This window comes from Mercenaria mercenaria, chromosome 4, assembly GCF_021730395.1.
Source record: "Mercenaria mercenaria strain notata chromosome 4, MADL_Memer_1, whole genome shotgun sequence".
NCBI lineage: Eukaryota > Metazoa > Mollusca > Bivalvia > Venerida > Veneridae > Mercenaria > Mercenaria mercenaria.
This window is the reverse complement of record NC_069364.1, coordinates 76,801,457-76,827,891: the sequence shown is the minus strand read 5'-3', so window position 1 is coordinate 76,827,891 and position 26,435 is coordinate 76,801,457. Positions and strand designations below refer to the sequence as shown.

Genomic DNA, 26,435 nt, shown 5'->3' with positions numbered 1-26,435 from the left:
TGCGATTCCTCCTTTAAAAATAATGTGCAAACGATACAAGTCATCTTTAAAACTGGTATATGAGTATGTTGAATATAAAAAATTAACACATTCATTAAATACAAACGATATTACGTGTCTCAATTAAGATGACAACAATATTCAGAGGTTAGAGCTTACCCAATATGTCAGCGCCCTGTGTATCCAGAAAAACACGATGGAAATGTGAATGAAACATAACAGTGGTTCGGGACGAATATCTACATCTACATCTACGGGGAAACTCCCAACAATCAATTTCTGATCGTAACTGGGAGGTCGGGGCAGTTGTTATAAAATTGTAATTATTAAATTTAAAATTATTTGATTTTTTGTATACAAATGTTTTTGTCTGAAACTCCACTCATGTCATGACAGTCTCAGCGATTTTTTTCCTTCTTTATAAAGTACCCCTATAAGGACCTTTTCCCAATTGAAAAATGCAATATTTTTTCCCAATTATCATCCAAAAATTCCCCAAATGACCAAATTAATTAAGTTTGCATTTTGATGATTGCAGAACGCCAAATGTCAGTTAAAGGGACATTTTCATTTTAAGAATTGAATGAAAATCAACTTGTGTTTTCTCGAATTTTATTGAAACAAACTGAAGAAATAACCCTTGAACGTTAATAAAACACATGTGGGGGCCCTGTCTGTGCAATCACTAACTCATGACTGTTACTGGAACAAACATATATAGTTCCCATTGTAAGATACGTTAAATATTCTATAAATCATCTTAAAGGTATAACAAAGATTTTCATTTTTAAACACATTATTAAATTTAGTTCATATCATACATGGTAACATTTCCATGGTATGTGATTCCATATGACTTTTGATTTAAATTTTTGTCAGACTCTTAAAATTGATGAATAAATAAAAGAAATAAGAATATAATTCTTTGTTGTCTGTCGTTTATGATCTACTCACAAAAAATTAAGTTTATTCAAAGTTAACAACGACTTTACATCAATTAACTATTTTTCCATTCACAAAGTGAAAATCGACTGTTGCTTTATGTGCCAGTTAGTTTATATTTTTCCTTAAGATAAAATATACGCTCTTTAACGTATCTTACCAAGGACTATGACATAGCGTAAGGAAGTATTTTATGCCAAAAGAACACATGAAATGAGTGATTCATCACAACGTGACTTTGCCACGGCAAATCAAAATTCTATAAGTCTAATAATGATACATAATAAGCCATGAAAAGAACTTTTTAACGTATCTTACATGTATCATTTCAGAATTAACAAAACATTGATATATCTCATAGAACCATATTAATCCTTAAGTACATTATTTCTACACCAAGTTATGGCTCAGGCATTGTTAAAAGTCCGGCATTGAACTTCGTATATAACAATACATTACAATGTTATGTTAACGTATCTTACGCAATAACCACCATCTTCATTTTTAAAGAATATTTTGTTGTAAAATGAATACAAGTGTATTTCAAAGTAAATGACCAATTTATTACCATATGTTGATAGTATGAGTAGTATTTTATTATGAAACTTGAACTGTCTCTTCCTCTTGTCTTGCGGTGCATGGTATTTTATATACTGCGAACAATTTATGCAAAATCGACTTCTGGTTTAGGCGGCCATTTAAATAGTTTAAATTTATATTTATGCTTACATCCCTCTATAAAGATACCTTCGCACCCTCTTCATTTTCTGGTTCTTTTATTCTCATCCTGTTCTCTTAAAATGGAACTGTTCAACGTTGGAATTTCGCTTAGGGACATAATTATTTTGCATTAAAGTATCATCGGTCTGTTTATTGTTCTTCTTCTAACTAACTATATTAACTGGGACATCGTTCATTTCATCTGCCTTCCTTTCCCAATGTGGTCTCCGTGTTCATCAAGCTAATTCCTCTTTCTTGTTGGCACTTTGGTCGTGTTCAATACCAGCTTTGTAACTTTGTAACTGTAACTTGATTTTGAGTCGCGATGTACTCCGTTGTGCTTTTCTCAAACATTATACTTCCTCAGTGTGACAATATATGTACTTGCTCTTCTTTGAAAAACTATAGGTTCTCTTCATGGACAGTTTTCTTTTTTTCTAACTTCAGATTTCTTTTTTTCATATGCTGCCAATCTCAGCATTTCAGGTTATTTCTAAGGCTGCCCCTTTTGCAAAGTTCCGATAAAAGTAAGATACGTTAACACAATTGTAAGATACGTTAAGGTATACCAGCAATAATTCCCTCTTTTATAACCAATGAAACTATCTTCATTTAATTTAATGTATGAATTTAATCCTTTAGAGATTTAATAAACATGCATTTACTTATCAACCTAGCTAAATATTCTAAAAATTATGTAATACATATTGGATACCGTGTGTAATATACGTTAAATTTAAGCAAGATACGTTAAACTTGTTTCTTCACATTTTCTTCACCAAAACACATGCCTGATTTTAAAAATGCAATTGTGAATAAGATATAAGGTACATACTGCCATGAAATGCAAAAAGAATAAGTCTAACATGATAACTTACCTTCGTACCTGTGTGTTTATTGCCTCCATAAAATACCGAAATTTAAATGCTCCCGCTTGTAAAACTTTGAAGATCATACGTCAGCGCATACTTCTGTTGGATGTAATAACACTCTTTAAGGGTATAAGCAGTGATGGAAGCCAAATTTTGGATTTACCGCAAATGAAAACGGATTCTCAACAAATATATTAACGTATCTTACTTTAACGTATCTTACTAACAATTCGGTTTTCAATGAAAATATAACGTCCATGCATTGTTATTTAATCGTACCAGTTTATATCTTTTTAAAATAACACAGACTATGAAGAAAAACCGTTCTGAATTATGCTATATATGCTATTCTTTTGTATCCAGCTGCTTCAATGTTAACGTATCTTACGTAAAATGAACGCAACAATTGAACTTTTGAAATTGTTGACTTCTCACTGTCCTGATTGAAAAAGAATTACTCCTTTAACTATTGTAGACATTCAAAATCACCAAAGCAAATGTCATATACGTATAATCCATGTTTAAATGACATTACTTTATACGAGACTCACGGGCACAAAATATGTTAACGTATCTTACGTGAGATTCAGGGACACCCAAGTATTACATATGAAAATCAAATTATCACAATTACAGTCTATACAAGAATATTAGTATGTTTTCCAAACATTATTTCTTTAATCTTATGATAAAACGGTGTCATAAATAACCAATTTATACTCAGTTGACCTCGTACTTACAATAGCCCCACAGCCAGGACACTGAAAATGTCACATTTTTTGGAATACTTTTTGTTAAATATTTCATAAAGATCAGTTTTTAATTTGGTAAAAACGATATATACTGATAAACTTGGTCTTATTCTGCAATTAAATGCTCAAGCTGACACCATGTGTAGCATACTTTTAAAAATAAAGGCTTGGGACAGCAAAAATATGAAAATGCTCTTTTAACTGACATTGGGCGAGAAGGAAAACTTTGACATTGACATTCACCATGATTTAACCATTTAAACAGTTTGTTTGATGCTATTTACATGGAATTAAAGGAAGAAACATTCTAAATGATGTTACCAATTAACAATAAAAATTCCCAATCTGAGTAAAAAGCCCGCTATTTTTCCAAATTTATCCGGTACCGGACCTTTTCCCAAAAGGGCAAAAAAAATCACTGCAGTCTTGGTTTCTTATAGTGTGAGTTTGGCTAGGTTTCTTGTGACGATTTGTAAAAGTTCCATATTTTAATATGAAATTAGGCTGTGCCTGTTGGATCAGTTAGTTTTAGTATATTTCTCAGTCATATAAAGGAAGGTGTCTGCTAGTAGCAGTGAGCGCAATGCCCAACTTTATACTAAATTATAGTGCTGCTTCACTGGAAATTCTATCGCGCCATAGACATGTCACGTTATTCTGACACCGGGCTGACCGGTCCTAGTTCCATCCTCATTATGCTGATTGCCAAGCAAGTACCAGTTTTTACATAGATCAGTCAGAGTCTCTTATTTTCCGAATTGCCAATTTGAAAATTCTTACACTTCTTTTCAAATCCTGTATAGATCTACTTATGTTGTAAGATGTCCTTGTTTTGCTCAGTATTAGATTTATACTCCATTTTGTATTTGCAGACAAAATGATGAATACAAGCACAGGAGGACCAACACCAAAGAAAATGAAATTCTCTCAGAATGGAGGTATACAAACATAACTATAGATACTAATGCATACAGTGGGGAAATTATAAAAAAATCATTGTGATCAAGCTGGAAACAAATATAAATAACAAGTTTAAATATTTTACTTTATATCGTATATAATTTATATCTATTTTGTTATAAATTTGGAACATTTAAATGATCGATGTGTTTGGGTGAGACATTTTGTTCACTCAAGCATTCTGATTCCAGAAATTCAAATTTGGTGTCAGTCTCCATGGTACTGGTTTGATGGTCATACACAAAATTTGTTTGTACTTCATAGGGAAGTTGCGGATGAATATGAATACTTGTACAATTTATAAAAAACATAAAACTCTTTGAAAAATGATATTTATGTTGCTGTTGCAGGGATTATTCAGGACTGGTCCTGATTTCAGGCTTTTGAAGCTCTGTAACTATTATGAAAAAGTTTTTTAACTGAATTGCAGGCCTGTATGTAATAAAGTTGTGTTTTGTTGGCTTTTTTTATCAAAGACATTTTGAAATATGCCAGACCTGTAACTGACTGTTTTCTTGTAAAACATCATTTACCACCCTGATGATTTTGTCAAACACCTAGATGCTTAAAGTGAGAAAAATTGGAGGAAAGTGTCTTCATTGACAAATCATTTTAGAAAGACAGTAGATTGATTGAGATTTCACTCTGTGTTCTTGAGTGAGATTTTTTCCATATATTTTAGATCGTTGTTTTAATGGGTGCTTTTAAGTATGTTTTTTATGTGCTAAAGATGACCATTACACAAAGATCAGAGAAGAACGCCTACAGTTGCCAATACGTCCAGCACGAAGTAGATTGATACAAGAGGTACAGAGACATAATTCAGTGGTGGTCATTGGGGAAACGGGGAGTGGAAAAACAACACAGATACCGCAGGTAATTACTGCACATTATAACCTTCCTAAAGGCGGAATGCGGAAGAGCGGATAACTTTTGTGTCACTTTTATTTAAGAAATAATTTATAGCAAAAGAGTGCTTTAATACTATTTATGCACAATGGGTGGTTACACGTCGGGCGTAGCCCAAGTGAAATTATTTGAACGACGTATCACCACCCGAGTGTATAAATAGTGTTAAAACACCCTTGTGCTATAAATTATTTCGATTCTAATATGCCCTTAATCTAAAACAGTAGATAAAATATAGATGTGCTCTTCCTTGGTCACAACAAAAACATTGACGTCGCCGCACGTTAATGCGACGTCATTCTAGCGTAAGAGTGTTTTAAAAGAGGCAAGCATATTAGAATTTCGGAATAATCACATTGTTAAGAATTTTTCCTCCATAGCTATGTACACTTACAAAGTAAATGCTTCACAACAGTTTTGAATTCATGTAAAATAGATCCTTCATCTTTAATACCGTATGTTTCCGTACAAGTTTAGACATTTTGTTTCCAACTACACAAGTTACACCTCTCCAGAGCAACAAGGTCAGACCACAAACAAGTTTCATTCATTCTGAATGATGTTGCTCTACAGAGGTAAATCTAGAGTGGTTTCTCTGTATTACAAGTTTTCTACACATTAGCATGAGGAGACTTCGATAGCCAATTAGTTCAAATAACTGGTTAAAGAAGAAGCTGAAATCAACAACTTGGAGTATTTTAAAAGCAGTGACATGTATTGTTAATGTCCAAATGGAGCTGCTTAGCCAGAGATTGTATGTTTAAACCTCACGTTGATCATAACATCCTGCCTTGTGTGACACTGAAGTTTGTAAGAAGAGGACTTCAAGTCTTGAAACTAATGCTAAGGAAGCTTCAAGCTTTCTTCACTAGCAAGATGCAAGATCTGAAATGAACTTCCAGTAGCATGAACTAAATGCAGCTATAATTTAAATCATGTTGAAAGATAATAACAAGAAGTAGAGTTAATCTCAGTACATGATGGAAGGCAATTAGTGAAGTTTCAAATTGTTATGTAAGCATATTTCGAAATTTTCTCCAAGAATTACCTTAAACTACCTAACTTTTAGCCTGCTGGTGGCAAGTGATTCTGCCTTTGCGACCAGTGCAGACCAAGATCAGACTGCACATCAGTGCAGTCTGATCATGGTCTGCACTGTTCACTATTCAGTCAGTAAATTTTCAGTAAACATCCCTTTGAATAATAAATAGTATAGCCCAAATTGAATGATGGACCAATCCATTATAGAAATTTAGCAAGGTAAGGGTTAAAGGTACTTTTCCTTATGGCTAGGACAAGTCTGCATCTGTCTAGAGCAGTTGTCTTACCTCTGATTCTGAGGGTATATCTTTTACATGGTGCATTATCTTAATATCTTTCCTGTCAAAGGGAGAAGAATATTAAGTTACAGTGAAACACTACTCGCTTGAGGTCGCAAGGGGATAAGCAAAATGCTCGAGTTGTCCATGGTTTCGAGCGACCCAAACATTGACCAACATATGAAGAAAAGTGAAGTTTGTTTTACCAGTTGTCATCGAGACCATTTGCAGACGAAATGGTGATGCTTATAATAACGCACTCGTATCATTAAAAAAAAGTATTACAAACGTAATCTATGATGGACGTTTCAAAATGTAATTTGTAAATGGCACGTGAAGAAACAAGTAGGAGCTTTTATTAATCTTTTTTTTTTATTTATCAGCAAGTGCATATCATAATTATTGTCTTTATTTTATGGAAAGGCTATATTATTTCCTTTATTTGCAAGCAAACAACTGCAGATTAAAATATTAAGATCTTGATCCTGCAGGAAAGATATAATAAGTAATAACATACCTGCTTTAGTCTAAAACAAACAGTATTTGATCAATATTCGATTAATAAAACTTTTTTCAACTTTTCATCAATAATTAATCTCATTATCAGATCAAATATACCGACAAAAACAAACATTTAAGATAGCCGGGAAATAGACCACGTAATTCTCACAGCGATACCTTCTTACCGTCAAAGGTGTGAGACACCTCTGCTCGAGTTTGCCAGAAGCAACAAAGAGTAAATTAATACACAGGGACCAGGTGCCATGCTCGAGCGATCGAGTTAGCGATGCTCGACCTAAACATGGTAATTTCACATAGAAAATAGAAGGAAATCGACCAGGACTACACGAATTGCTCGAGTGAGCCCGGGTGCTCGAGTCATCAATGCTCGAGTGAGCGGTGTTTCACTGTATTAACAATATCTTTTTTCTGTGTATTACAGTACTTATTTGAAGCTGGTCTACACAGAAATTCCATCATAGCTATTACACAGGTAAATAAATTTTATTGTTCTGTTAATTTTTTGTTCAGCTTTTCTGCTTAGCACAGTAGGTCAAGCACAGTACTATGCATTTAGAGGTTGCAAGTTTGATTCCTAGACAAGACAATTTTCATACTGAATCTTTATATTGTATACTGATAGTTAAAAGTCCAGACATGCTGACTCTATCCTTTTTTTGAAAATTGAGAAAATATAAAACAAAAATTAAGTTTTACCTTACAGAGGAAATTAGAGACTGGAAAGTAATGTTACTGATGGTTGTTAATCTCAGACGTTATAGGCACTCTGTATGTTGCTCTGCACATTGTCTCTCTTGTTTATACCAGGTACCAGGATTGATACTTAGATAATTTGGCATACGCATTTACCATAATGGGGTAAAGTGTCCGATGTAAGACTGAGACCCCTTTCTCATAGGTTAAGGTTATAGGTAAAGGTCACTCTTAGAGGTCAAAGACTTGAAGAAGTTTAGTATGGAGTATGGTATGTCATCTATCACATTGTATTTATGGATAGATATTTAAAGAATTGAGCACCAACAGTCACCATAAGAAGATAGTGTATCTCCTGCAAAACTTGGACCCCAAGCTAAAACATCAGTATCACATATACTGATTCATGATTTTATGTCACTTTTAGAGCTTGGTCTTTAACTCTTAAATGGACTGTGAAATAGCTTTAACCAAGTATTCACCACAAGAAAAAGACTAGTTGTTATTTGATCTGTTAAATGATTAACATTTGGATTAAAGTATTTGAAATTATGTGTATACAATTTATACTGAAAACATATGTGTAATATTTATATTAAAATCATTTATGTTGCAGCCTAGAACAGTTGCAGCTATTACAGTGTCACAGAGAGTAGCTTTAGAGAAAAGGTCCGATATGGGAGACTTGGTAAGATTTTACCTTTACCTTACTTTTACTGGATATAAGTAGCCAATTATGTGATGAAATAAAGATTTTGGTAAGGTTTCAGGACTGAAGGTTAAAAATATATACATATGACACAAACTGCTTCGCCCATGAAGCATATTTTGGACTAATTAAGTCCAGGGCCATAACTTGTCTAACTGAGTGAAATTATTTAAGGTACACAACTTTTTATGCTGAATAATAATAGTATGAAGTTTCATGGTTAGATCAAATACTTTTTGAGATACATGCAACACAAACCAGTATAAAAGTGATTTTTATGCCCCCGGCATCTACTGATGCAGGAGGCATCTAGTGATTGTCCTGTCCGTCCGTTCATTCGTCCGAGCACAAGATTGGTACCTTAGGTGGTAGGAGGTGTGGCCTAGGACAATAGAAATTATTTGTATTCATTCCATAACCACTTAATTCTTTTGTTCCTTAAGTGGTTATTCTATTGTTTTCAAACAATGGAATGACCACCTAATACATGAATCGTATGGGAGTCCGTCCGTACGAGGTTAACCAAATGGGACTGTTTCGTCTAGCATCAATACCCCTTACTAGAATGACTTGATACTAATGCAGATGTAACCTGTGACCATTCCATATCTTCAGACATCACCTGACCTTAGTTTGACCTTGACCTTGACCTCATTTTGGACTTAGGTTGCTTTATATGGGCCATCTCTTGGTTAACCAAATGGGACCGTTTCGTCTAGCATCAATACCGCTTACAAGAATGAATTGATACTAATACAGATGTAACCTGTGACCATTCCTCATCTTCAAACATCACCTGACCTCAGTTTGACCTTGACCTTGACCTCGTTTTGGACTTAGGTTGCTTTGTATCGACAAGGATGCCACCGGGGGCATCAAGCGTTTATTGAACGCAGCTCCTTGTTTTCTAAAGGAACACTTGCAGTAAATGAAAATATTTAGATCATGAGAAGTGAGCCTTTTTTGCAATATAACTATTTGTATTCTTACAAAATGTCTTTTATTTGTTATATTTGATATAAAGACTTGTCATTTGATACTGTATGAAAGCTGTAAAGTTAGTACATATAGTTTGACACTTTTTAGTATCAGGTAGGATATTTTGTAAAATTTGCTATGTTGTGTTATACAGGTAGGATATCGTGTGAGATTTGACGACACAACATCCGAGCATACAAAGATCAAGTATATGACAGATGGTATGCTGTTGAGGGAGGCCATATCTGATCCTCTCATGAAACGGTTTGTATAATTTTAAGCACTCACGGAAAAAAAAGAACAAACAAACATATCATTTTATGGCAGTGTCTGTCCTGTCCTGTCGATGCAATGGTACTTGCTCTACAGAGGTTGCACTGTAAAATATTCGCAGTTACTACCTTCGGACTTTGGGCAATAGTTTTGTCTATTGACTGGCAAGCCATTCAATAAGTTTATACATTACTTTTTATTAGTGGATTTTGTACAGTCATAATTAAACTTCTACAAATAACTATGAAAGTTATAAATACTTGTTATACATCAGTTTTCTTATGTTCTTTTCTGCATTCATAGATACTCTATTGTGATACTTGACGAGGCCCATGAGAGAACTATACACACAGATGTTTTGTTTGGAGTGGTCAAATCAGCCCAGCGTCAGAGACATAAACTAGGAATGAAACCTCTCAAGGTATTAGTCTTACTGAAATACAGACATTGAAATAGTAACAGTTTGCATGTATGCCTTTTATGTTTGAAATTGTTGAGAGAAGTGGGAGACAGGTTGTCAGCCTGGACATAGTCTTGTAACTACAATATTTATAGGTTATTAGCTTTGTATCAGGAAATATGCACTCGTTCTTTAGTGGAAATATTGCACAACTTCAGGAGCAAAATATTCTTCTGCTAAAGAATGAGTGCATATTTCCCAGTGCTAAGATAATAACCTTTTTATTACATACGTATCTACACATATAAATATGATTTAAATATTATGAATTTGTTCAATAGCCTGAATAAGATTGACAAAACTGAACTAAATAAAAGAATTTATGCAACGACACACATTAAATTATGTCACGCACCAGATATAAAATTCAGGCGTCAGTGTATGGAAAAATATTGACGTTTCCGGTACCATTGTAACTTAACGGGGAATAGAAATGAGTATGTATAATAAAATCTGGATGTTAGTATTACAATACATATTGATTCTAATTTATCCATCTTTGTTTTGTTATAGATAATAGTGATGTCTGCAACAATGGATGTTGATCACTTCTCACAGTATTTTAACAAAGCACCTGTACTCTACCTGGAAGGACGTCAGTTCCCAATTACAGTAAGTTTTGTTTCTTAATGAGGTTTATTAGTCCCCTACTGGTTGAAAACCAGTTTCGGGGACTATAGGAATGCACTTTTCCGTCATTCCGTCCGTCCGTCTGTCCGTGCCCGCGAAATGATGGTTAAGTGACTGCATAACGGTACTTTCTCTTTGATGTCATTCATTCCGTTCTGTTTATGTGACCTTTTTCTTTTTATGTGACTGTTAGAACAATGGAGAGAACAATGGGGGTGTCACATAAATATCGTTTAACGTTACAACGTCTGTCCGTCCGCAATTTCGTGTCCGGTCCATAACTCTGTTATCCATGAAGGGATTTTAATATTACTTGGCACAAATGTTCCCCATGATGAGACGACATGTCATGCGCAAAACCCGGACCCCTAGCTCAAAGGTCAAGGTCACAATTGGAGGTCAAAGGTCAACAGGGCTTTTTTCCTGTCCGGTCCACAACTCTCCCATCCTTGAAGGGATTTTAGTATTACTTGGCACAAATGTTCCCCATGATGAGATGACATGTCGTGTGCAAATCCCGTCCCCTAGCTCAAAGGTCAAGGTCACAATTGGAGGTCAAAGGTCAACAGGGCTTTTTTCCTGTCCGGTCCATAACTCTCCCATCCATGAAGAGATTTTAATATTACTTGGCACAAATGTTCCCCATGATGAGATGACATGTCATGCGCAAAACCTGGACCCCTAGCTTAAAGGTCAAGGTCACAATTGGAGGTCAAAGGTCAACAAGGCTTTTTTCCTGTCCGGTCCATAACTCTCCCATCCATGAAGGGATTTTAGTATTACTTGGCACAAATGTACCTCATAATAAGACGATGTGTCATGCACAACTTTCAGACCCCTAGCTCAAAGGTCAAGGTCACACTTAGCAGTCAAATGTTAACATAGCATGAACAGGGTCTGTTTCGTGTCCGGTCCATAACTCTGACATTCATTAAGGGATTTTAATACCACTTAGCACAAGTGTTCCCCATGATGAGACGACATGTCATGCGCAAATCCCAGACCCCTAGCTCAAAGGTCAAGGTCACAATTGGGGGTCAAAGGTCAACAGAGTTTTTTTCCTGTCCCGTCCATAACTCTGCCATCCATGAAGGGATTTTAATATTACTTGGCACAAATGTTCCCCATGATGAGACAACGCCCAGACCCTTAGCTCAAAGGTCAAGGTCACAATTGGAGGTCAAAGGTCAATAAGGTTTTTTCTCTGTCCGATCCAGATCTCTGTCATCCATCAAGGGATTACAATATTACTTGGCATAAATGTTCCCCATGATGAGACGACTTGTCATGCGCAACACCCAGTACCCTAGCTTAAAGGTCAAGGTCACACTTTGAGATCAAAGGTCAAGAGGATTTTTTTCCTGTCCGGTCTATAACTTTGTCATGCAAAGCAGAATTTAGATATCATTTGGCACAAATATTCCCCTGGATGAGACAACATGTCATGCGCAAGAACCAGGTCCCTAGGTCTAAGGTCAAGGTCATATTTAGAGGTCAAAGGTCAAATTAGAATGACTTTGTACTGAACATTTCTTCTTCATGCATGGAGCGATTTTGATGTAACTTGGACCAAATGTTCACCACCATGAGGCACCCTTGTTTTTAGAATTACATCCCTTTGTTTTTACTATAAATAGATTTTATTGTAACTTTTTTATTACTGGCCGTAGAGAAAAATCAAGACCACTTTTCTGTGGTACAGCATGCATGTTACATCCAATTTTTAGGTGTATTTTGACCTTTCTCTACCTGGTAAAGAGTTTCTTGTGGACTTATATTATTTAGATTTTTTTTTTTTTTTTTTTTTTTTTTTTTTTTTTTTAAGATTAATTTCCATTTGTTGTTACTATAAATAACTTACATGATAACATTTTTATAATCAGCCAAAAAAATTCAATATGAAAGCAACTGTGGGTTTTTATATATGCACATTTTAATCCAAGTGTGCGATTATAACATATTGTATATGTAGTACAATATTGTTTATACATCATTGACAGATATCAGTTCATTATGTTATGCTGCAGTAGAGAAAATTAGGTGCCTTCCAGTAGGGGACTTTGTATTGCATGGCAATACTTCATTCACTTGTTCTTTCAAGGGGCTTCTGTGGTGTTGTTTGATTGCCGACTTAAAATCAATTGCCTGTCACTTCATTTGGTTTCAAAGTCTGCCTTGAGTGTAGAATTGTTGTGGGAGCATTCAGACATTGACCTTAGGTGCCCCTCTGCAAAGGGCCCCTGGGGTCTTCCCCAGCCCCCATCTGCCTAACATTTAAAGCTTAAAAAATACCATAAAAGGTAATACTGTAATCTAGCTACTGAAGTTATTATGTTAAAGCATGAATTTGGTTCTTTTAGTCACTTTTCAGTGCTAGTAAATTCAGTAACAGACAAGAAGGTGGGCCGGTGGTCTAGTGGTAACAAGTTTGACTGTCAGTCCAGAGGTCCGGGTTCGAATCCCGGTCCAGGCACTGGAAATTTCTGAGATGCTCTTGAGTGTCTCCCACCTAACTTAGAGGCCTGTACTGGTTCTTCCCGGGAAAGACAGCTTCGCGTGTATCGGTGCTATAACCAGACTGTCTATCCGCAAAGAGCTAGGCTAAGTTAGCCGGACAAGTCTGTATCTGAAAAGGATTCTCTCTCTCTCTGTTCTGGAGGCTTTATCTCACTCTGTCCCTCTGGTCAGATTGCTCTGTGTCTGTACTAGTAGAGGATGAATTACGCACCCTGTGTTGCTACATTTGCTATATGTAAAGCGCCTTTGAACGTGTTTATCATGAAAAGGGCACTATATAAATCTGGTATAATATTAGTAATAATAAAAAGGACATTACAAATATATTCATGTTTGCAGTGATGTTACAAAATTGAGAAAGACTGAGGTTAAGAGAAAATGTTTTAAAAGTCTTAAGAAGTTTGATTTAATAAAAAATTCAATCATGATTTGCTTGATCGACATTCGGAGGTGATGCACTGTTTCGTATGAAAATTAAACAATTCATAAAAAAATCCGGCCTCCACAGAATAGTAAGATTGTTATATTAAGATATAGACAGTTAGGTAACAGATAGTGTGATAGATAATTATATGTAATATTTTCAGGTGATGTACTGCAAAGAAGAGCAGTCAGATTATCTGTTTGCTTCACTGGTCACATTGTTCCAGATACACAGGGAAGCTCTTCCTCAGTAAGTATTACAAAGTTTTCTGTTTAAGCTACTGACTAAATTATGACTGTTAAAGTAATGAAGCTATCAAGCTGACATATGGAAGGCTGGTGGTTCTACCCAGGTGTCTGCTTGTGCCTGAGATAATGCCCGAAGAGCAAAACTGGGTTGGTATGGCTTAAAAACCATTAGAATATATTGTTGAAATATTGATTGTGATTAAATTATATAATATAGATATAACTCTTAAATTTTTTTAGTAAGTTTTGGTTCCTGCTTAAGTTAAAAAGTGCAAGGCTATGAAATTTATGCACAGGCAAGACAATGTTCTCTGTTTTAATTTGACTGATCAGCAATTTTTTCTACCGCCCAGGAATGAATTGAAAGGCAATAGTCACTGTTGGAGGACAAGATATACAAAGTTATATGGGGGCTATATTGGAGTTACACATGTCCATCCATCCATTGGTCAATCCCTATTCTTGGTCACTCCTTATTTTCTTAACTGCTGGGAAACTCTTCATAAAACTTACACCAGTTATTAACCGCATCAAGCTGTCCTGCAGAGCACAAAACCAAGGTTACTGGGTCAAGGTCTGGGTCACATTTGGAGATCAAATGTCAAATAGCTTAAACTTGTGTCTTATCCATGTCTCCTAGACTGCTTGGGAAATTTTCATTAAACTAGCATAAAATACACACTTCATCAAAATGGCATGCAGTGTGTGCACAACCCATGTCACTAGGTCCAAGTTCAACGTCACATGCAGAGGTCTAAGATCAGCTAAATTCTGTGTCGGCTCCATATCTTCTAAACTACTTTAAGTATTTTCATAAAACTAGCATCAGTTGTTAATCTCATCTAGAAGACATGCAGAGTGCATAGCAAGATTCAAGGTCAACGTCACAATTGAAAGTCAAAGGTCAAGATAACAACATTTTACTTTCCCTGTATCTAAGCGATGTCTTGGGGTATTAATCACCTTAAATGATAGCTCTAGTTTTTTGAACCTTTCGTTTGACATACATAATACATTTATCTCTTTCAAGGGAAGATATTTTGATGTTTTTGACTGGACAAGAAGAGATAGAGTCTGCTGCTAAGTCAATACGAGATATAGCTAAAAACATGACAGGAAATGTTCCCAACTTGATTGTCTGTCCGCTGTTTGCTGCACTGCCTTCACAACAACAGCTGAAAGTGTTCCAGCCTACACCAAAGGTAAGTGTTCCTAACTTGATTTTCTGAACATTGTATGCTGCACTGCCTTCACAGCAACAGCTAAAAGTATTCTAGCCTACACAAAGTACTGTAAGTGTTCCTAACTTAAGTTTGCTACACTGCTTGCAATTTTAATACAATATTTATACAATTTTACATTGTTTGTAGAAACATAAGGCAAGAAAAACATTTTTTTTTCTGTGATTAATGAAATATTTGACAGAAAGTTCCATGATTTGTGCATTTAAATAAATAGGCTTAGAGTTTCCAATACCAGAATTGTTCTAGTGAACAAGCCATAATTGAAGATATATTTGACACATTTCTATTTGTTTTGATAAATTTTCAGGGATGTCGTAAAGTGATTATTGCTACAAATATAGCAGAGACGTCCATTACAGTCAGTGGTGTGAAATATGTCATAGACTCCGGGAAAGTTAAGGCTAAGTAAGCATTAAACTCAAATTATTTATTTGAAAAATGAAGTGCTTTCGAACAATCTGATGGAAAAAATTAATTTTTCCAACTTTTGGTATGGAGTGCAGTGTTGAAAAACGGCATTAAACACCCCCTTCCCCCCCCCCCCCCCCAAAAAAAAATTTTTTTTTAAATTTAAGAATAGGGAGTGTAAGGGTTGTTGCAAATTTCATTTCCTGTCATAAACACACTCAGTCATATAAAGTCTGCTATTTTTTGTTTGGTTATACACATGTATGCATCTAAAGATCTTCCTACAAGTTTTTTTAACCTTCACAACAGCAGTCTATAAGTGCATAGTAAGTCTTCTGTACTTGAACTCAGTGTGGTCTGGTCCTTTGAGATTGTGGAATCTATCAGATCTTGGTGACTTTATTTAGTATCATGACTGTAATGTCCAAGTGATGTTTAGCACAATAAAAGTCTCCCCAGCCTTGTTGTTATATTTTCTGGTCCTATGGGGTCATGGAATTCATTAGATATATACATATATATAAATAGAATTATGCTTAAGCTGGTGCTAGGGGGCATGACTAATGTTTCATATTTCAATATCTTTCATGAACAAAATCAGTTTATCTGAGTTCAGATATTTTGCTTCATTGCATTTTTGCTTCTGTTGGAACTACATGTATATTTTATTACACATGACAAAACAGACTTATGTCTCCTCAAGTGTTGTTTGCTGTATTGTATTAATAATTTATAAAATGGTAACACTAAGACTGAAACTGTATGAAATGCTATGTTATGTGTCCTTCAAATTTTAAGCAACCAGAACAGTGGTCAGAAAAAAAACAGACAAAGTACCAACAGCCGAAAACATCCATTGTATATATTGTAAAAGAATATTTTTTGTTTTACCAATATCTGGCTATTGATTTAATGACATTGGTTAAAAATCCTCTATAACTGGTGGATATAGTTGCAGACAATATGTTGCATATTTAGCATTGTATGCAAAAGTTGCAAAGTAAAACTTTTCACAAATATTATCCTATCCAGTTATGCATAGTACTTCTCTGTCATTCCTGTACTGCTTTAAAAGTGGTCAGTATCATTGATTTCAAATCGTCCCTCACCTCTGTAGGTATAAGCCCTGTTAAGGTCATCATGCAAGAAAGCATTCTTCTGGATGTGGAAGGCCAGCTGCTAGCCTGCGCCTTTAATAATGCTAGACGAACATCTTTCATCTTTTACCACCAGTACAGCTAGAAAATTATCTGGACTATTTGGTAAAACCAAAGAAACATGAAATGATTTATTTTTAAACCTAAAATTGAAATTAAAATTCATTCATTTTCAGAATATATAATTCCCGAGGTGGCCTTGACCTTATGAAGGTTGTACATGTGTCACAGGCCCAGGCGCAGCAGAGATGTGGCCGTGCCGGGCGCGAGTCTCCAGGGACTTGCTACAGACTGTATACTGAACAACAGTATGAAGCTTTCAGGAAAACAACAATCCCAGAAATACAAAGGTATTAAGTTCTTCTGTATATACGAGTTATGAACAAGGCCGAGCTAGGAAATTATTATATACATGTACAGTAACTGATTCTTAAACACTGTGAGTTACAGAAAAATTATTAGCTTAGCATCGACAAATACACACCTGTTCTTCTTCTGCTGGGTAATGATGTGCACCTAAAGTTATGCAGTATCTCAGTTGCAGAACCCTTGTATGTTTCCAAATGTAAATCTAGTAACCTGTAAACATCTACTGAAACAGATCATATATAATGTAACAAGTTGTGCAGTACTTGTCTAGATCAAATAACTGTAAATAAATTCATTTTGATATACAAACATATTTGAAAGAATTACAATAGAACTGCGAAATCATTTAAGTTCATTGGTATTAAATTTTGTGGTTTTGTCAAAATGACTACTGGTATATCACAGAGACCTAAGTTACTGGATCTCAAATTTTCTAGATCAAATAAAATAAAAGTTTGTCTGAATTTGTTTTCCTGGATCCATGCAACCACAAAATCCAGGAAAATTAGTCCCCCGTGAATTTTAATGATTTGACAGTATGTTTTTAAGCACTAACTCCTCTAAGCTTGTTCAAAACTTGCCCTCAAGGTTGAATGCTGCTCTTCAACTGGCATTCAGGTGGTGTTTATCAGATGACCGCAGGGTTTTCCATGAAAGCTTGAAAACTTGAGTAACCCAAGTTTTCAGGTCCAATGTTACTTCATACATGAAATTACAACAGCATCAAAAAGAATTACTGATTCTGACTTCTTCATGTGCATAGAGTGGTTTTCATTGACATGTATTTCAGGTTTTTACCCAGTAAGATGAATTTATACATGCTTTTTTTTTCAGGTGTAATTTAGCCAGTGTAGTGTTACAGTTAACTGCAATGGGTATACAAGATATAGTTAACTTTGATTTCATGGATAAACCTTCTACTGAGGTAGGTAATTGTACTTTAACTCAAGTTTATTTTCAGATTTCACATGACATGTTCATTGCGTGTTGACAGAACATTGTTCTGAAATTTATCTGAATTAAATCTGGACCTTGAACAAATTGATTTTTTTTTTTTGAAATTTCTCCTGTTATGGTTTTGAAAGCCTTTAAATGACACAAGACTTCAGACTGAGCTAAAGTATCAATCCATTTTTCACTTCTAAAGTTTATCATCACATCAGTATTGCTAGATGTAAAATTATGGCATTACTACATACAGAGATTTTAGTAATATTTTAGTTTGCCTGAATGTTGTTTACTACATATTACTTGAATTTTTTTTCTTCATTGAATAGGCGATAATAAGTGCAATAGAACATCTGAAACTTCTTGGGGCATTGGAGAATACAGAAGAAATCAGGGTAAGTACAAGCATATAGTCGCAGCTTGTCAAGATGTTTAATTTTGTTGACTCTTGAACAGTTGTTATATAATTTGGTTGGCTTCTTTAAATGTGCTTAAATATTTTCGGTGACAGTTCGAAAGAAAACATTCCTAAAAGTCATTTCTTGAAAAATTATCAGTAACTTGCACAGAAGTTAGTAATGATAGGGAATCAAGGACTACTTTTGACTTCAAGTGACAGACATTGCATAACTTATTTAAATTGGTGTTAAACAGTTGTTTTCTGTTTGTAATAAAGAATAGAACAGTTTTAGAATATGGTCACAGATGAAGGACACACTATGTAAAAAACAAGTAACTGATTGGTTCTTTTTTTTTTTATAGCATTAATGTATGCAAAATCAATTTAAAACATTTAAATGTAATAAGTATTAATGCTATATTGGAATGTATCACTCTACTTTTTCTTTTCAGTTAACTTCAATAGGCAAACAGATGGCAGAATTTCCACTTGACCCTAGAATGTCAAAGGCCATTATATCAGCCAAAGATTTCAAATGTTTGTAAGTCTTTGATAATGGAATTTCAGCCACAGTCAGCTTGTGTGAAATTTAAAGCTTAGTAAAATATATTTTGTTATGGTAGAAAATCACAAAAAGTCAAGAAACAGCCAAGTTACGTGCAGAAGGAACAGTTCTATCAGATTGAGATTATAGCATTTCTTTCTTGCATGCCAGCCAGAATTTTCTGTGTTTTCACAGAGCCTCATTACACTTAAACAGCTACCCTCAAGCCAGATACATGTATATCAATCTGATCCTTCAGCCATTTAAAGTTTTGCAGTACTCTTCTTGAAGAGAACTCTGGTGGGTCTCGTCCACTATGTGGACAATATCACAGGCTTTGCATGACCTACACAAAAATATGCTTAAGTAAGGGTCTTTTCTTTAAATTTGAACTTCAGAAAGAAATTATGTGATGGACTGACAGCTCTATAAAATATGCGAATAAATGCAAGGTGACAAGCTGTATAGCTTGAGTATGTTGTGGGGAATTAAAGATGTTTTTACATGAAGTATTCTTGCATTATAGACTTTCAATTTTAACATACTAATTATTTTTAATGTTACAGAGAGGAGATTCTGACTATAGTGTCACTGCTGTCTGTGGACTCTGTTCTTTATACTCCACAAAGCAGAGTAAGTATCTAAGAGAATTTTTATTGTACAAAAGGTGAAACAATGATAAAGTGGCCCCTGTATAGTCACAGTAAAAAGTAGAAGAGTATATGAATACATTGAGCATATAAAGTGCAACTAGAATTATACACTGTTATACCAGTTAGACTAAATTGAGACTGTAATGGAAAGATGTAACATATGGAGTACTTTATATACCTATAAGCAAAATTTTGAAATAAATGTGTTACTGTAATGAAATTGTATATGGGAGAGGGGGGAGGCGGTCACTGGGTTCAAAGTCAGGGACACACTTGGAGATCAGAAGTCAGATAGCTGCATTCTGTATCTTCTAAACCACTTGGTGAGTGTCATAGAACTAGCATCAAATATTACCTTGTCAGGGCAACATGCAGAGGGCGCAACCTGCATCATTCTGTTCAAAAGGCCACTCTTGGAGGTCAAATGCCAAATACCTCGAACTGTGTGTCTGCTCTGTATCTTCTAAACTACTTGGAAGATTTTCATAAAACATAGTCAAATGATTACCTCATCAAGGTGATGGGCAGAGCACACAACCCAGCTCATAAGGTCCAAGATCAAAGTTGCACTTGGAGGTCAAAGATCAGATAGCTTAAATTTTTGTCTGCTAATTTCATTTTAACTACTAGAAGGATTTTCATAACACTAGCATCAATTATTTGCCTCATGAAGAAGGCATGCAGAGTGCACAGCCCAGATCACTAGGATCAAGAGGTCAAAGATCAAATAGCTCAAATGTGTGTCTGCTCCATATCTTCTAAACTTCTTAAATTAATTTAAAAAACTAACATCAGTTGTTGACCTCATCCAGATGACATGCAGAGCGCACAGCCCAGGTCATTAGGTCCAAAGTCAAGGTCACAGAGGTCAAAGATCTTTTATATTGCTTTTCACTCTTATGTTTCAATTTCATATATTTATTTTATGTAAAACTTTATGTAAATGAAGAAATTTGTTTTCATGTAAGATCAAACTAACCTAACTTCTACTAAGAGAACAATGGATACAGTATATTCAGGTTTGGCATAGCCAAAGTGAAAATGCAAGATATGGTGTTTGATCTTTCATGTAAATCAAACAGATTTTCTTTTTTTTCTTGTTTTTTGAAAGTTTTTTAACCAAACTTTACCCATTTTGTAGTTCTGTACCCCTAAAAGTTTGGGTTCTTGCAGTCTAAAATTGTGTTTACATTTTTTGGGGAATTAAAAGAAACAGTAATAGTATGACAGCCAGGCTGATTTGAGCATAGTAATAAAACAGTAAAGTTGAACTTTGTTCACTTGAACTTGATAATCCAAACACCACCCTTTGTTCACAATCATTATGTTTTGGCAAAATCCCTATATAATGTGTATTGCTTGATGCCTCCAGCAAATTTTTCCGGCCCTGTCAAGTTCGAGTGAACGAAGTTTGACTGAAAAACACTGATTTTTTAAGGATGCAGAAGGATGAGCATAAGGTTCGAGCTGTCAGAGGTTCAAGGGATCCAGACTACAAAATACTAGGAATACGGCCAAGGACTACAATGTTATGTATTGTTCAAGCCAGCTGGGGCACTTCAGACATCGATACTCAAGCCAGTGTTGTTTCTTTGTGTAAAAATATGAGCTCAGTGTGCAGGTTTAAGGAAGTTTTTTTTTAATTGCAGAGGGAGCAAGCTGTAGCTGTTAGACAGAAGTTTATGTCAAGTGAAGGTGACCATATAACACTACTCAATGTATTCAGGGCTTATAAAGGTGTTAATGGGAACAAGGTGAGATAATTACAGTATTTTATAATATAAGAAATTTTAGATATAGGGAGAAGATTCTAACTAAAACCAGTTAAATAGTTCAGTGTTTGATTTTTGACTTGTAAAAAATATCAAATTGCATTTGATTTAAACCAGAACACACTCTTTATGTTTCCTGTAATGAATTTCCATTATAAATTGTTTTCGAAAGGACATTAGTACAGGAAAATTGAAATCCTCTTATAATAACTATACATGTTTTTATGATGTCTAATGGTAAAATGCATTATTAGCAGGTGAATTATAACGTTTGACCACAACAAACTCTTTGATGTCCTCCATTCATTTTGATAACACATCTGAAAGATCATTAATTATTGCTGAATATGTTAAATTAAAAAGTTTCAGTAATGGATTATTTCTTATGAGTTATGTTATGGTGACATGAAGAAATTGTTTTCATTTTATAGGCATGGTGTCAAGAAAATTTTATCAACATGAGAAATATGCGGACAGTGTTTGATGTACGACGCCAGCTCAGGGATATATGTGTCAGACAAGATCTGCCTCTCAATACATGTGGTCATGATACAGCCTCTATCAGGTATTGTTCTAGAAGAGTTATCCATCTCAAAAATAATTTGTATGTTTTATATGGATTTAAAGTGACTTATTCATGATTTTCCTGATAAAAATGAAAGGTTTTTTTTTTCGTAATTTATTTTGGTAAAGCTGGTCTTGGCAGGAATCAGCTGGCATTAACTTCTTAAAAGTATCATTGAAAAGGAGTAAAAAATGTGGGAGATTCTTTTTAGCTCGACTATTCGAAGAATAAGTAGAGCTATCCTACTCAGGTCGGCGTCAGCGTCACACCTTGGTTAAGTTTTTCGTACCAGTCCACATTTTGACAAAGTCTTTTGAGATAAAGCTTTGAAACTTTCAACACTTGTTTACCATCATCATGGCCAGTTATAGGCAAGAGCACATATTTCCATCAAGGATTTTGGCTGAATTATGGCCCCTTTTGACTTAGAAATCATGGTTAAGTTTTTCATACCAGTTCATATTTAGACAAAGTCTTTTAAGATAAAGCTTTGAAACTTTCAACACTTGTTTATCATCACCATGGCCAGTTATAGGCAAGAGTACATAACTCCATCAGTTTTGGCTGAATTATGGCCCCTTTCGACTTGGAAATCTTGGTTAAGTTTTTCGTACCAGTTCATATTTAGACAAAGTCTTTTAAGATAAAGCTTTGAAACTTTCAACACTTGTTTACCATCACCATGGCCAGTTATAGGCAAGAGTACGTAATTCCATCAGGGATTTTGGCTGAATTATGTCCCCTTTCGACTTAGAAATCTGGGTAAATATTTCGTACCAGTTCATATTTTGACAAAGTCTTTTGAGATAAAGCTTTGAAACTTTCAACATCTGTTTATCATCACCATGTCCAGTTATAGGCAAGAGTACATAACTCCATCAAAGATTTTGGCTGAATTATGGCCCCTTTTGACTTAGAAATCTTGGTTAAGTTTTTCGTACCAGTTCATATTTTTTGTAAAGTGTTTGACATATGGCTTTTAAACTTTTATCACTTGTTTAGTATAATAGTCTCTATCTGTAGGAAAGAGAACATAACTCTGTCATCTATTTTGGATGAATTATGGCCCTTTTTGGACTTTGAAATTGGTTCTGTTTTCATACAAGTCCATGTTTTGTCAAAACTATTTGACATATGGCTTTTAAACTTTGAACACTTGTTTATCATTATGATTTCCATCTGTAGGCAAGAGTACATAACTATTTTGGCTGAATTATGGCCCTTTTTGGACTTTGAAATTGGCTCATATATTGCCATTTAGTGCAAGACTTATCGAAATCAAAGTAATACAGGAACATTGTTTGTCTAATCTATTTATTTCTTTTGTCTGAATATCCGTGGAAATATTTTGACCCCATTCTTCAATCAATTCTTCGAATAGTCGAGCACGCTGTTGTCGGACAGCTCTTGTTTATGATATATGTAATCAATATATAATGTTTTTTTTACTGATATTTATTAATGGTTTTCACTTCTGTTGTTATTTATCAGACTTAGACACACATTTTATAGTTATATCAGTTCTGCAGAAATCAAGATATTTTAAATTTTCATGCCATTTCTGACAAGTAGCATTAAATTTAATGCCATGTTTCAACTTGATTTCATTGTTTATGTGATGGCATTCAATTTACCTTGAATGCATATCAGTACTACATTGATTTCCTGCGATAAATGGCAACTTCCCTTTATGAATCAGGTGTGAAAGATAAATGATGCCAGACATACTCTTTAATGTCAAATCCTCCTTCAGACAATTTCATTGCCTAGGACTCGAGCTCTTCGGCTCGTAATCATTACTGTTTAAAGTCTGAAACGGAAAATTTTAGGAAGACAAGTGTTCAATTTTTCAAAACTATATAGCATATTTATACTGCAAAAATTTTGCTGAGTCATCATTAGCTGCAGAATGAAGATTTCTGCCAAGTTCCATTGCAATCTGTGCAATATTCTACTTGTGGTACCGCTCTGACAAGCTGTATTTGTTTGAAATATTTTGTTGTTTAAAATGTTGTCTTTACAACAAACTTCCTGACCATGTAGATATCATCACTTAAAGTTGTAAATGAAGGTTGCAATGTGCAATTTTTGTAAACTGTATGTAAAGGATATTCTCTCTTTTACAGAAAATGTTTAGCTACTGGATTTTTCATGAATTCAGCAGAACTGCAGAAGGAAGGAGAATACATGTCTGTAAGTGATTTAAGTTGTGTTTTATTTAACTGATAGCCTCAAGAAATATAGATATAACATAAGTAGTCTTATCAGGCGTAAAGATATTCTGAGTTCATTTTCTGTAGTAAGAAACGAGGAAGGATCTCGAATATATATAATGTTTATGGCGTCGTGAAACTTGATAATTATGTCCTTTCACAACAAAACAGAATTTTGCAACATACACTATATCTAATCAAATTATGTCAGACGATGACATTTTTTCATTCAGGATATGTTTCTGCTTTTGCTGTGGAGGGGGTTGAGGGGCGGGTCTCAGCATATTTCGTTTTAATGACCAAAAAAAATTCTGTTATATAACCTATAAACAAACAGTATCTCATTGTCCAGTACACAATCAGAGAAGCAAAATATACACTTGTCGAGCAACAAGTTCGCCTTTGTCATTATGACTTCCTGCCTGTTGACATCAGAAAATATTGTATGGCTTGCTAGTTAATAACCGTATAATATGTAACTTACCTGTAACTTCTTCATTTACAGTTATCAACTAGGAAATCAGTTACGATACATCCATCATCAGCTTTGTTCCATTGTAAACCTGCATATGTCATCTATAATGAACTTGTACAGACTACTAAATGTTACATGAGGTATTATTACTACACTTTCTGTAACATTCATTCATTTGGGTTTTAATTTCATGGATCCACAAAAATAAGTCCTCCATGACCAACAATGATTTTCACGGTAGACTTAAATGGTGAAGCCATATGACAAACTTACTTCATAAAGTGTGTAGACAAACAATGTTTGTTTTTTGAAATTCAATAGCTGTGTATGACAGTTGTAATGAACTCCAATAAAAGATAAATTCATTTCATCAAAAATATGTAGTAACATATGAAGTAGTATGTTACCATTTGAAGACTAATTACTTTCAAGTATACAACAAGCAAATTCGATGAATTGGAATCCCCCGCCAAAAGGGTCAGAGTTGAGGAACGGCAAAAAATATATCGCAAAAAGTTAAGAATGTTACCAAGAAGCAAATAATTTCATTAGTCAAAATCAAATTAAAAGAAAATGAATGGTTTGTTTGGGTGGGGGGTGGGGTGAGGATACAACAGTTTACATGTTGATTATAAATATTGACAGAAAACGAAAAATGAAAAAAAAAAAAAATTGGGGGGGGGGGGGGGGGGGGTGAGCGTGGTAAGGTGGTGACCAGGTGTAGGTACACAACATCACATGTTTATAATAAATGTTCATGGAAAAGAATGAAAGAAGTTTAATGAAATTCTTCCAATTGGTTGGTTTGTTATGTACAGATCTGTGGATTTTTAAACAATTAAAGGGCAATAACTATATGGAAAATTGACCAATCGAAAAAAAAACTTGAAGGGCATCGTTGCAGTATCTTGGTTCATGTCTGTTTCAAGTTTGATGAAATTCTACCTGCTAGTTACTGAGAAATGGCTGCAGACGGACATTTTTCATTAAATCAAGGGCAATAACTCTGAGGGAAATTGACCTATCAAAAAAAAACTTGACGGGCATCAGCACAGTATCTTGGTTCATGTCTATTTCAAATTTGATGAAATTCTACCTGTTAGTTACTGAGAAATGGCTGCAGACGGACTTTTTTTATTAAATCAAGGGCAATAACTCTGAGGGAAATTGACCAATCAAAAACAAAACTTGACGGGCATCATCGCAGTATGTTGGTTCATGTTTATTTCAAGTTTCATGAAATTCTACCAAGTAGTTACAGAGAAATGGCTGCGGACGGACTGACTGACGGACGGACAACACCATTTCAATACCCCCCTCCCGATTTCATCGGCGGGGGATAAAAAGTTAAAAAAGAGGGACATCAGCAGTTAAATGGTTGAATTAGTAAGAAAAAATCATGCGGGGCCAACAGACAATCTGCCCACTTTGCACCAGCATCATTGTTAGTCTGCGGAGGGAATCGAACCCTCATACATGATTTTTACCACATAAAATGTATGATATATTAGATAATACAGATATTGAGAAATGTGAGTATATTAGGCATGGAAAATAGCTTTAATGTCCAAAATGATATGAATAGATATAAAGTTTTCTTTGTTCAATTTTATAGGGATCTGTGTGTCGTAGATGCTGACTGGTTATATGAGACTGCACCTACCTACTTCAAGAAGAAAAAACCTGGTGAATGCGCTGTTGTAAATTATTATTCTTTACTTGTTATCAATCTAATGAAATAAATGTATAATATAAAAAG

The 26,435-nt window shown here is 34.7% G+C and overlaps 1 protein-coding gene across 1 annotated transcript; it reads left to right on the top strand.

Annotated features, from left to right (window-relative positions):
- Positions 1–136: 136 nt before the first annotated feature.
- LOC123552202 (ATP-dependent RNA helicase DHX33-like) lies at positions 137–26,435 on the top strand. The gene is made up of 21 exons (XM_053541728.1): positions 137–319; positions 4,159–4,224; positions 4,977–5,122; positions 7,418–7,468; positions 8,306–8,377; positions 9,531–9,640; positions 9,953–10,070; positions 10,623–10,721; positions 13,844–13,929; positions 14,959–15,130; positions 15,480–15,577; positions 16,914–17,087; positions 17,941–18,031; positions 18,384–18,449; positions 18,907–18,995; positions 19,565–19,631; positions 21,301–21,405; positions 21,855–21,988; positions 24,115–24,181; positions 24,707–24,816; positions 26,292–26,435. The coding sequence occupies exons 2-21, from the start codon at positions 4,164–4,166 to the stop codon at positions 26,416–26,418; spliced, it is 2,043 nt and encodes a 680-aa protein (XP_053397703.1). The 5' UTR covers positions 137–319; positions 4,159–4,163; the 3' UTR covers positions 26,419–26,435.